This window comes from Camelus bactrianus, chromosome 11, assembly GCF_048773025.1.
Source record: "Camelus bactrianus isolate YW-2024 breed Bactrian camel chromosome 11, ASM4877302v1, whole genome shotgun sequence".
Taxonomy (NCBI): domain Eukaryota; kingdom Metazoa; phylum Chordata; class Mammalia; order Artiodactyla; family Camelidae; genus Camelus; species Camelus bactrianus.
The window spans coordinates 21,841,415-21,854,238 of record NC_133549.1 but is presented as its reverse complement, the minus strand read 5'-3'; the positions used below and the strand labels follow the sequence as shown (position 1 = coordinate 21,854,238).

Genomic DNA, 12,824 nt, shown 5'->3' with positions numbered 1-12,824 from the left:
TTTTCTCATATGAAGCAGGCTTTCAATGGCTGGACTACAAGCTGCCATGAATGTCTCAAAAGTAAAGAGGGGGTTTTCTTTATGAAAGGCCGGGGAAGTCCGTTCACGCGCAGGTAAACGGCTTCGGGAAGCCTCACTGCACAGAAATGCTCCTCAGCCTGGGGCGTGTGAACCTGGCTGAGCGTTTGTTACTGGTATCACTGCCCGGGTTTCCAAATAGGTTTAAAAGAAACCGCTGTCCGTAGGACTGGAGAGTGCGTCGAGAGACTTTTCGAATCATAGGTAACCTGATTTTCTGTGGCCACCCCCTTCTAATTAGAATAATTAGAATTATTAATTATTAGTTAATAATTAGACTAAGTCTTTAGATGGGAAGTGCTTGCAGAAGGGATTTTTCTGGACTCCAGGCTGGTGGGGGAGTGGGTGGGGTCGCTGGGCGCTGCAGCTCTGGAGAAGGGCTTTGGGCGTCCCGGGGGTGGGCATGGGGAGGGGGGCAGCTGCACCTGCAGCCGTCACCACTCGGGCTGAACCGACGGCAGCACTGGGTGATGAGGAGACGCCGGAGAGGCACAGGGGTGCTGTGGCCCAGGCTGCCTGGGTCCAGATGTGTTTTCGGCCTCATTGTGAGCCGTGGGGAGTCGCGGTGCAGCCTCGGGCTGGCCCTGTGCAAGTGGGGGGGAGAAAAGACGCCCCTGCCACGTGCCCCACCGGCCGGCTCCAGCCCCGGGGTCACGCCTGGGGGGTCAGTCCCGGCCCTGGGAGACTCCTGGGTGGAATGTTTCTCCCGGTTACTCGTGTGGGGCTGGGGTCATTTTGACAGCCTTGAGGACGGGGCCCCAGGCCGAGCCTGCCCCAGGCTTCCCGCTCCCCAAACACCCAGGGGCGCCCTCAGGAGCGAAAGTGGTAAGTGATGTAAGCTTCCCGGACGAGGAAAGCCGGCGAAGGGGGCAGGCGGCTCCCGGGTGCCCGGCCCTCCTGGTTGGTTTTCGGGGTCTCAGTGGCTCAGATGCTTAGTAAACAGCAGTGGCGAGATGGCGGGGAGACGCTCGAGCTGGCCCGGCACAGGCTCTTTTTTAGCACCACCGCGGATGACAGGCTCCTGAGAACAGTCTGACACAGAGCAGAGTTTTTCCTGTTTTTCTTTGCGGGGCTACCCTGATGTGTTGCATTGATTTGCCAGAGAACAATGGCCTCTGGTTTCAGCCTGAGAATTCCTAATAAAGTTAAGAAGGCATAAAGATGTCCCCTTTGAGACTAGTCAGGGGTATTTATTCTCATGTAGTTTAATTCGTTGCTGTTGTGGTTTCTGTGATGTCATCCCACATGTGTAGGCTGGAAAAACTCACACTGGGACGCGGAGTCTCCGAGTGCACATTCTGACAATGGAAAATGTTATGCATTGTTCCTCTTGGTTGCTACCCATCCGATCCCACGTGTCGGGAAAACAAACTGACACAAAACTTCGGGAGATAAACTTCTCAATAAAGTGGGGTCATGTAACCTACAACTCCCATAAGACAGAGGCACAAAAGGGGTACTACCCTCAGAGCCCACTCTAAGCGAGGGAGGCCCTTCTAACCTCACCTCAACTCTGTTATTCAGCCTATACAATTTTTAAAAATGAAAAATAGACTGCCGTTGAAATACAACTATTGAGTTTTGTTTCCATCATCTCTGAGGATATAAAAAGGGGGAGGACTACTCCCCTCCCCCAACAACATGGCTATTGGTTCCTTTCCTAAGTTATCTTACAGTGAAAGTTACGGCTAAATACGCTTCACTTGCTAAGTACTGCACTTGGAAGTACTGCCCCTTTAATAATATTATCTGGGTATTGCAAGGAGATATTAGTTTGAAATATGTTCTTGTCCAGAAATAAATTGCATGGCTCTATAAAAGCAATTAGCACTCTAGAGAGAAGAATGCGTCATCCGCCGTGGCCCCTCAGCGGCCGGTTGATGACATAGTGTAAGATCACAGTGTTAACCTCCTTTAATATCAAACTGTTCCTGGTTCTCTGAAATGGAAACACAGGAACTGTAGTTAAGGACAGACAAAAAAAAAAAAAAGTTCACATCCTCTTACTTGCACTGGGAGAAGGGACTAAAACGCCAGATCAAAGGGCTTGGGTATCCACAAAGGTAACACCCACATGATGCACCATAAAAATTCTGTAAACTTTTCAAGCTGTTTTGGCCTTAATACCATTACCAAAATTATCCCAGTTACAGTAACTCTGTACATGCTCATCAGCAGTAACATTTCCTAACATGGCTTTGTCGTTTTAAGAGATTGATCACTGTGTAATGAATAGCTGCGTGCTGTAAGAGCTGGAATGTTTCAGAGCTGGGTCCCCTTTCCTGTGTGTTTGTGACATGGCTTTATTTAGTTTCTCCACGGTCATGAACACTGTGTTACCTAGAGACGGAACACGGGGAGAGTCAGATGCACTCCTGCTTTCTGGAAGGCAAACCAAGGTTCTCGGTACGTTTTGTTTTTCTGCTTCAAGGCATAGAAAAGCCATTGAAATGACCCCAGATGAAGGCTCTATCATAAAACAGAGTGAATTATGGAACTGCTGTCAGTTGCCTTCTAATGTGAAAACTAGTCATGTCTGGCCCCACTAGAAGACAGAGGCATAAAGGCATTTTACCTTGTCTGAGTAGTTTTGTAAATTTCACACCATTAGGTCCAGGCATCGCCATGATCTCCTTGTGAAAATGGCTCCCCAGTCAGGCATTTGAAGAGGGAAAGCTGAAGGGGCTGCATTTCATGAATATGTAGGATGAGGAATTGGATTTCCTCATCACAATCTATGATATTCGAATAACAGGTAGGCTGTCAGTACTTAAAAAATAGATTCAAACTTTCTGCTAAAAACATCTTTTAAAGGTTCCTGCAGCCCAGCTGGGAAAATAGGATGGCCCAAAGAGAACTCACTAGTAACTTAATGGTTCTTCATCCCACCTGTGCTGGCAAGGAGAGCAGGCATAACCTACCCCAAGGAACACAGCATTGCTTTTGGTTGTAGTTTCTGCAAGCATAGGGATTCTGCCGAATTTTGAATAGGCTGAGCCTTGCAATAGAAGGAGATTTTTATCTATGGATTTGATTCACTAGATCTGGTTACTAGTTCACATCTGAAAGTAGTTATGGTCCCGTGGAAAGCCTCATCTGTCTGTCTGAACACAGAATCATTGTATTAGAGTCAAGAAGACAAGGTGGTAATTTGTTTAGCTCCAAACAGTCCAGGGAGATGGTGTCTGCAGCGCCTAGGCAGTAGCTTTCCCGTAGAAACAGCCCCTTTCCCGACTGAAATGAGGTGCTGATGCCAGCGCTCTGCAGAGGGCAGCCAGGAAAAGGCGTTCTTGGTGTTTCTGTAGAGCAGACTTTGCTGCCTGCTCTCCCAAAGTGCTCTCGGCTGGTGAGCTCAAGGTCAAGTTTCTGCCTGGCCTCATATTTGGTCTCTATCTATGCTGGTGTGGCCACACCTCAAAATTCCTTTCTGCAACCCAGGTTCTCTCCAAAGCTTCCTGGCCAGAAGCCTCCTTCCCGGCTCTCCTGGAGCTTCAAGGGGTAGGCATGGTGGGCCAGCCCGTCTGCTGTGACAGGGCCCAGGTTATCCCTGAAAGCCAGGCACAGCTGGGACCAGGAGCCAGGCTCTGACCTGGGATCAGGGGTTCCAGGAAATCACTCAAGGTTCTACCTGGGGTCTCTTGAGCTGTGTCGGGCACCGTCACCACAGCCATGGGTTGCTGGGGATCTGGTCTCCAGTAAAGCCTCCATCAAAAAGTAAACATCCTGTCCGGAATCTCATAAAGCACGATATTTCAAGTTCACTAAACTATTAAAAGCACAACAAGCCTTCCTTCCATGGAAAACTCAGTGATGGTAAAAACGCCCCGTCCAGCGCACCGCGCTGCAGCGAGCATTCTGCATAAATTAATAATTTACAGTACCTGAGGAAGTACAGAGCACCTTAGCACAGCACAGCACCGACGGCAGTAGCTCAGAGTTCTTCAGATCGTGGTGTTTGAAACATTAAAAAACATTCTAAAAGTTGGTACAAAAAAGAACTCCAACTGGAGCTGAAGGGTAGTGCAAACTTCTGTCTTCACTGTTGAGAAAAGGTGTCGGCTTGCTTCTCACTCAGCATAGGCGATGTGGGGGCGGTCTGGGCACTTGAGGCGGCTGCTTGGGAGCCGGTCTGCCTCGAGAGGGGAGAAGAAAAAGCCGCAGTGAGAGGCCCTGAGAGCCACTTCTGCAGATACAGACGCCCGGGTGGGCGATGACTTTCCCTGCACTAGGATGTGTTTCCAGGATCAGACCCCACCCCCACGCTGGGGGCTGGACACTGTTCTTGCTTTTGGCAGGGGTTGCAGATCACGAAAGGGACCTCGCTGGGGGGCTGCCGGGTCTTCAGTGGTTTATGACCCTCCCATCCATCTGCAAGGTGACTCCAGGGGAGGGCCACTCAGCAGAAAAGCGGTGCAAGCCGCAACGGTGGGCCTCCTCTGTAACTTTAAATTTCCCAGTAGGCTCACGAAGAGTAAAAAGAGATAAAGCTAACTTCAGTCAGAGATTTCACTTAACCCAGTATGTCCAGAGTAGTAGAATTTCAATATGTAATCAACATAGAAAATTATTAATGGGGTGACTGACATTTCGGGGGGACTGACTCTTCAACATCCAGTGTGTATTCTCACTGCCAGCAATCTCTTTTTTTTTTTTTTTTTTTTACCAGCCGCGATGTGCCCAGCGGTATTACTGTGGTTCCAGAGGACAGAGCAAAGCTGGGCCTGTGAGGCCCCTCAAAGAGGAGCATACAGGGCATCCTCTTTCCAGGACGAGACCCAAACCAGCTGCACTGGTGTCAGCATCTGGCAGTGGTGAGACAGGCCACTGCCTGAGGTCATTTAAAAAGAGGGTCTGCCCGCTTCCCGTCCATGTAAAGCGGTGCTTTCCCTTTGTAACAAGAGAAGGGACTTCAAGATCAGCCTACAAACCACAGTGAAATAACCAGGCTGCCCGGCAGCTTTCCTCTCTTTGTGGAGCCGGGAGTAAAACCATCGTCCTGACCCCTTGACCGGCTTTATCTCTGAGATGTATTAGGCAGCTGTCTCTTTCGCAGGCCAAACATTTTTCCCAAGAGCTGTAATGAAATCACTAATGTGGGCCTTCCCGCTCCTAGGTACTGAGTTATTGAACGCAGGGCCTGGCCGACACCCTACCTTTGGTTCTTTTGAGCTCACAAAGCAAGCTGCCTGCCAAGGGGGGGCACGTGTGTCAGAAGCGTGTTTCGGCTGAGGATTTCACCCGTCTGTGTGCTGGTGAAGGTTTAACTGCCCCCCGCGGTGGGAGGCGTCGTCCTGATCCGTAGTGCTGCGGGCTTCCCTGCACGAGCACTCTGCTACCCGTGCCACGTGACTGAGCACGGACGAGACGTTCGCGAGCCACCGGGGCACGGTACGTCCATCACACGGAAATGACAGACGTGGGTAACCTCAAGCACGTGGATTACAAATAAGATAACGAAAAAGAAAGTAGAAGTGAGGAGTTTGGGGCATTTGTTACTTTTGTTTTTAATCTAAGAGCTATCGTTCCAAGTTTATATAATCATATTCTTCAGAACGGCTAGGCTTAACACCTACCTTGCAAAATTCCCGGAAATGTCATAGCCCTTGCAAACCGGTGTGACTGGCTCCAGCCCACCGCTGGGGTCACCTCCTGGCACAAGCCAGGATCCAGGGCTGTGCCTGCCTAGTCCCCTGGGGGAGGGCATCAGAGGACCACAGCTGCAGCCGAGTCATCAGAGAGACTCCTGCACGTTGGGTGGGGAAGCTCCCAGTCCCCCGGGCCCCCTCCTGCCCAGCAGCTGCCTGGGCCTGACTTCTTTCATGCCTTGTTTCACCCATGACCCTCCAGCCCCACCTCGTCTCCTTAGGCTATTAAGGCCTAAGTGAGATTTTTGGAGGCGGGTATCCAGCTGTCATCACATCCCCCCTTTTGGTGCCTTTACTTCTGTGCCTCTTTGAGGGATGCGGCTCGGCCCGTATCGTCAGCCGCAGCTTTCCCAGGGATCTGTCCTACTCGATCTCGATTTGACCTCACAGGTGCCGTGGGATCATTGCTAAAGCCACCTGGGGTGCCTGTGCTTGTAAGCTCACGGCTGCCTCCTGCTTATTTTCAGATCTACCCTTGCATCTGTCCTATATTGTTCGCAGGTGCAGGGAGTGCATAACCCCCCGCCCCCGCCCCACGGCCTCAGGTGCCTTGGGAAGCAGGGCTGGGTGCAGCTGCCCCACATGGTCTGGAGGGGGAGGAGGGGGCGTGGCCACACCGCACCCACCTGATGGGCGCCAGGCGGAGCCCGGACTCCCGCTGGCCCAGGGGCCGGGCAGAGGCACCACTCAGCCGGGTTGTCTTGCTCAAAGGGTCTGCAGGCAGAGGCTTCTGGGGAGGGTTTGGCTTACGAGTTCCCTGTAATAAACCAGAAGAGCGTGTGTGGTCACCATCCCTGCGAACTTGGACAAGACATTGACCCCAGAAGCCATCAGGGTGCCCTGAAGGGCAGGCTGTGGAGAGCAGCTAGGTCGCTGCATGGCACAGGCTTGACTTCCTGTGAATGGAGTGAAACCCTCTGACCGTGCGGGTGTGGTGGGGTGCGTGTGCGTGTGCGTGTGAGGGGGCCTCTGTTAGAGATTGATCCAGAGCGGCATTTGGTTACAAGCAGCCAAATGTGGGTGTTCAGATGGTACACTGTTCACAGGCCTCGGGAGTATGGTTGAGGCTGGTGTCTCTGAGCCAGTGGACCCAGGGGACGTCCACTTTCCTGTGCTTTTAGGCTTCCTCTCAATTTCGAAAGGCCTAAAATGGTAAGTTGGTGAAAATCTTTTCAAACACATTCATTTCTTGAAGTTTGCCAGAGTCCTGTAAGAGAACCCGCTCGGCTGTGGACGGACCGGATGGCGAAGGTGATCACCGCCCTCCGTCAGCGTGGGGCCGGGAAGGTCGATCCAGATGGCTCCACGACATGGACCTCGGTTCTTCTGTCCAAATGCTTTCTAATAATTAATTCAAAGAATCATAAACTCACCAGAAAAGTGACACCCAGAAGGAAAACCGAAGACACAGTGGTTTGAGGGATGGATACGATTCTGTAAGGAAGTGAATGGGGAGGTGCCCTGCCGACCAGAGGCCAGTAAGGGAGCTGGCAATAGAAGGGGGCAGAGCGTGGGCCTGTGTGTTCCACTCTGGCTTTTATGCAAAGACCAATACTCTGGGACTTGTGCCATTCACTTGACCTCCCTCCACCTCAATTTCTCCATCTATAAAATGGGAGAACACCAGACCTATTTCATAGTGTTTTAAATAATGCACAGGAAGCCCCCAAAGTATAGATAACAATTATTCAAAGTCCCTTGTTTCCCCGGGGTCCCTTTCTTGGCCACCGGGAGAGGGGGTTCTCTGGGGCTGGGCTGGGGAGTCAGCACTGACAGCGCTCTTTTGGGTCGGGGGTGAAGACAGGCACCAAGACACCACCTGTTCTGGTCCTTGGAGCCAAGAGGCCCTCACAAATGTACAGAGAGTCTGTAGGAAATGGTGCTGGAATCTCAAGGACATCCTAACAAACGTGACCTAACCCATTTTCATGGGACTCAGTATTCCACACAGCCAGGAACACTCAAGATGATTTAAAAACGTCTGAGTTGAATTTCTCACGGTCCTCATCCCACTAAAATTGCATCTCCTCAGTCCCTGGCGCTCAGTGCAAAGAACGCGACAACATACTCACCACTTAGGGTATCTCTGAAAAGCCAGGGAAGCTAACGCAGAAGTCTGTCAGCCACAGCTGCGCAGAAAATGCGCCAAGTTGAAACAACGGGCTGGTTGGGATAGGAAAGAGCGCCTGACGGAGGGACAGACTGAAAAGTGACACTGTTCCATCAGTTCTCCTCAAAGGAAACATTAGCTGGCCGTGGAGTAGAAAACAGAACACAGCCCTAACCAGGAACAGAGGCCACACCGCGCGCACCAGCACGGAGCCAGGCTGCTTGTCTGCCCGCCGGCTTCTGCGCTTACCAAGTCGCGGGCGCACAGGTCGCAGAGACGGGATGACGTGAGGATTAAGGGAGAGATCCTCTGTAAATCTGTTAGTGCACAGGGCCTGGCACTCAGCTGGCCAGTGAGGTCGCTGTGACCGCCTCACAACCACTGTGAATTTCCCAGGTCCAGACAAACTTTGGATGATAAACTCTCGCAATAGTTCAAGCTCCATTTGAAGCAAGTTCCATATGAGCAAGATATTAGTGGGTCATGTAAGCATGAATGCACCCACAAAATTCAGACTTTGAGGATTAAATACTTCATTCCCTAATGATACTAGTTTTGCCACTAAGTATCTAGTCTTGGCAGCAAAGATAACCTCAGGTTTTTACTGCAACGTCCGGAGACAAAGTGAGATACGTGTTAGTGTATCACAATAGAGCTGAATTTATCATGGAAACTTAGGAGACAATTAGGTTGGCCGTTCATTCTGGTTTGCCTGTGACAGTCCCAGTGTCTGCCCTTGTTTAATTATTAATCGCAGTCTCTCTCATGTGTCCTGGTGTAGAGGGCAAGTTATATGGTCACCATAGTGAGAAAAGCCCAAACAGCTGGGATGTTGGTGGAAAGTTCTGATTCAAACCTGGGGCAGCAGAGGCACCAATCCGCTTTCTTCCTGCCATGCCCAGGACGTGATTTTGATGGAAACATGAAACAGGTATTTGCCTCGGTAAGATGCCAGCTTCCCACCAGGCCCAGCTGGGACAGACCAGCACCAAGTCTGAGTTAGTCCAAAGATGATGTGTCCTCCCCTCTCAGAGAGCAGGCGTGGCGACGCGGAGCCCAGGAGCCACTTGGGAAGAAGCGCCAGCTGCACGCGCTCTGACCTTGGAGAAGCGGGTGGGAGCTCCGCCCTCCCTTTGAGGCACCAAGCTTCATGCTGCCCGGGCAAAACCTGAACCCGGGCTTCCCCCAAAGAAGTCCAATCCAGCCCGGCCGCAGGGAGGCATCGGAGCGGAGCCGAGGGACGGCGCACACTCACACACTCCTTTTGCTTGACTTTAATTTTAAACAAGGAGATGAGTTCAGGACACCTCCCCCCACCCCCATTTCTCTTCCTTTTCAACCTCTACGTATTGGAGAAAAATGGAGATCTGATACTAAAGAGAGCTGTCCTATTTCTCCCTATTCTGCTTATGTTCTCACAATAGATACATATTTCAAATTTTTTAGAGGGTTAAAGACAAATATTTAAATCCAAATATAGCCCTTGGCCTTGACCATCATAAATTCTCAATTGTTATCTACTTCTGCATGATAAGCAAGAGTAAATGCATCCTGCTTATCCGGAGAGATCTCCCCAGGAAGACTGGATGTTATCACAGGAAGATGCCGGGGGTGCGCAGCCGTCCCTGGGTTGCTCGCGCAGGGCCGGGGCAGCACAAATGCCGCTCACTGTCTGGCCCATCCCGGCCCTGTGGGAATAGACCCTTTATGATAACACCAAGGTCAGCTGGTTCTCAGGAAGATGCCTCCATTTCTTCTTCTTCTCTAATCAGAAGCAGCAGGGGTCTTTTAAAGAACACGTATACACCAGCTTTCTCCTGGGAAGGGGAAGTTGGGGGTGGACTTGGCAGGGTCTAGATGAAAGCAGGGGAGGCCAACCCACCCATCATCCCTCAGAGCCCTCTGTCCCACGGTCCCTCATGAGGTGGGCAATTTGGAGCTGGCCCTGAGCGCTGACCTGACCTTTCCCCCAGTGTCCTGCAACTGGTCCTTCTTTCCGGGAAGGACTCCTTCCCTTTGAAGAGGAGTTTAGACACACTAAACAGAACTACTGAAAGGAAGCCAGCACAGACATACTGCATAGCACAAGGACCCACATTCAATATCCTGTAATAACCTATAATGGAAAAGCAGCTGAGAAAGAAAAAAAACATATGTATACATATACATACACATACATACATATACACACACACACACACACACACACACACACCCATACACCTGAAACTAACAATGTTGTAAGCCTGTACTGAACACAGTCAGGGCTGTGAGGGTCCAGCTTGACGGAAATGGGGAAAAGTTCAAGGGTAAATGACAGATGAAGACCACAAAGGTGATACACTCACAAATGGTGTCACTTAAGGGGTTTGAGCAAACAGTAAGGAGAGAAGAAATACCCAGACTTAATTTGTAAAAGCTTTTCTGAAATAGTCAAGTCCATGGATCGAAAGTGTGCACTGTTTCTGTGAGGAAAACAAGTCAGACTCAGAATTAAGACATAACCTGTCAAAGCTGCTGGAATTCAAGGTTACGGAGTCATGTCACTTACAAGGGGAAAAATAAGTCAGCTTCTGAACTCTTCAGAGCAGACAGAGGGAGCATGCGTGTGAGTTTCAGGGAAGGAAAGTGTGATCCGTTAATTTTATGCCTAAACTGTCATTGAAAAAATAAAGCAACTGCCAGATGTCTTTGAACGTGCAAAATTCAGGGAGTAGGCTTCCTAAGAGCTCTTCTGAAAGGAATTCTGGAAGTCGAACAGAATGGACGTCAGCCAGCTGCAAAAGGAACAGCTCAGTGACAAAGACACTGAGCACTGAATCCCTTCAGTGTAGACCCAAGGCTGACAAAACTGTGGGAATTACGGCCACAGAAAGAAAGACACTGTTACAAGCCATAATAACACAGACAGTACAGAACTGCCTGAAGTTGGGGGGTGGATCTTCCACTTCCAGATACAGGGCAGGCTGGGTTATTCTGACCTACCTTCTCTCTAAAACCACTAACATTATTGGATAAAATGTATTTAAATTTTTTTCTTAAAAGCATCAAAGAGCTACAAGATAGCAAGATGTTATCAGGCCAACACCTAAGTGAAAGGAGAAACCCAGAGAGGTAGGGCGTGCGCGGAAGCTGTAGGCATTTGCCAAATTAGGGAAACCTGGGTTTTGGTTCTGATACCCTTTTATGGTGAGGGATGCAGGAGTCACAGGTCAGCACCAGCCCTAGTTTAATAGGAGACCATTTTCTTCCTGACTTCTCCCCAGTAAGTCTGGGCTCTGTGAAGGGCTATCCCTCTGGGTAAGAATGTTCCAGAAGTAAATGCACACCACTGCCCATCCCTAGCCGACTGCAAGGAGCCCTTTGGTGCTGGGCGGACTAACGCAAGACAATGACCTGCAACCACAAATTGCCCCAGAGGACCTGAAGCTGACATCACATCACCTGCGTTGCTCAGTAACCCTGAGCCATTTCAAGGGGCCTCGAGCTGGTGCTGCCCTGGGCACCCGGCAGAGGCATAGTAACATCCTCTCCAGAGGAACCACCTGCGTCCTGGACACCAAAGGCTCCCAGAGACTCTTCCAGAAAAGGGAGCAGCTCACAGTAAATGACCGAGCGCCCAAAGCAGCAGGGAATTGTGAGTCAGAGAGCAGTAGAAATTTCAGCGGGAACAAACCCAAAGACACTGGATTTGGGAATTATTGGGACAGATTTTCTTACTGCGTTTAAAGAAATAGAAGACAAGACACAGATCTGAATAAGAACCAAAGAGAATGTCAAGAAAGAAAAAAATAAAAATAAAAAAAATTGAGCATAAGGACACATCTTGTTACGCTTAGTTTGATACCATTTTGTAAACTGAAAAGCATAAAATACTGTATGTTATTCATGGATACTTATTTATGTAAAAATGTTTGAAAAGTGCTACAGAAAAGCAGCACCAAACTGTGTCTGGAGCGGGGCTGACGTGGTCTGTATCACTTAGTTTTTCCTTTTTTAAAAAAAGAAACGTATGCATATTACATATCTGAAACTTAAATAGGTGCGTACATAGAAAAACAGAGATTATAATAGTCATTTCTGTGTAGTATAAATATGGGTGATTTTAGATCATTCTTCCTTTTCTATATTTAAATATAGACATTCCCCAATTTTCACAAGTTCACCTTACGTCCCTTTTACAAAAGATCTACGTCAGTACTAACCAAAAGAAGTCTGGAGAGGTTCTACGCTTTTACAAAAACAGGCAGAAAGGGAAAAGGGGTTTCAGCGTTTGTTTCGCAGCGGCTGCCGGAGGGGCAGCGTGCACCCTGAGCAGGGGGTGCGGCGCCTGCCAAGCTCCTTCCCCGGGAGCCACACTCACATCTCCGCATCCCGCCGCCAGAGCGCGGAACTGTGTCCGTGAGCATCTGTGCTTGATCCTGACTTATTTTGTGCATCCCTTAGCAAGACATGTCCTAAGGGAACTGCTTCTTTGCGTTACACGGAAGGTTTCGTAGGAATGAAAGCTCAGCTTTCAGATAGTAGTGGAAATCTGTGTTTAAAAACTTACCAACAACATTAATTTCAATCTTTGGGCCAAAGAAGAAAACAAAAGAGAAAACGTGAACTGTTTTAAAAAGATAAATATTGAAAATGCCATAAATTAGAATAAGCACAGATAATGCTGTGTTTGGGAAATCCCTAGACTCACATGCTTATGTTAATCAAGCAGGAATAAAAGTATGAAAAAAATGAAATAATGATCCAAGAAGTTAAGGAAATAAAACAGACCTAAGCGCAAAAGAAAAATGGAAGGGATAACGATAAAAGCCGAAAGTAACCAGGAAAATAAAAATTAATTTCTATCATTTAGCAAAGACATTACAGACATTCTAGATATTTTCATTTAATTGTCACAAAGTCCAAAGAGGCAGGTATGATTTCAGATTTGTAGAGGGGATATTAAAGTAACGCTTCTGTGGTCTAGTGGTAGTAAAAGGAAAATCATA

General features: G+C 49.1%; 1 protein-coding gene across 1 annotated transcript in view; it reads right to left on the bottom strand.

Moving 5' to 3' along the window:
• Positions 1-2,044: 2,044 nt before the first annotated feature.
• The window catches only part of ADAM12 (ADAM metallopeptidase domain 12), a 325,460-nt gene continuing 314,680 nt past the window's right edge, over positions 2,045-12,824 (bottom strand). Inside the window, exons 22-23 of the mRNA XM_074373406.1 lie at positions 6,350-6,480; positions 2,045-4,207 (exon numbers count right to left, since the gene is read on the bottom strand). Coding sequence (XP_074229507.1) covers positions 4,150-4,207; positions 6,350-6,480 — 189 coding nt within the window. The 3' untranslated portion in view covers positions 2,045-4,149. The remainder of the gene's footprint in view (positions 4,208-6,349; positions 6,481-12,824) is intronic.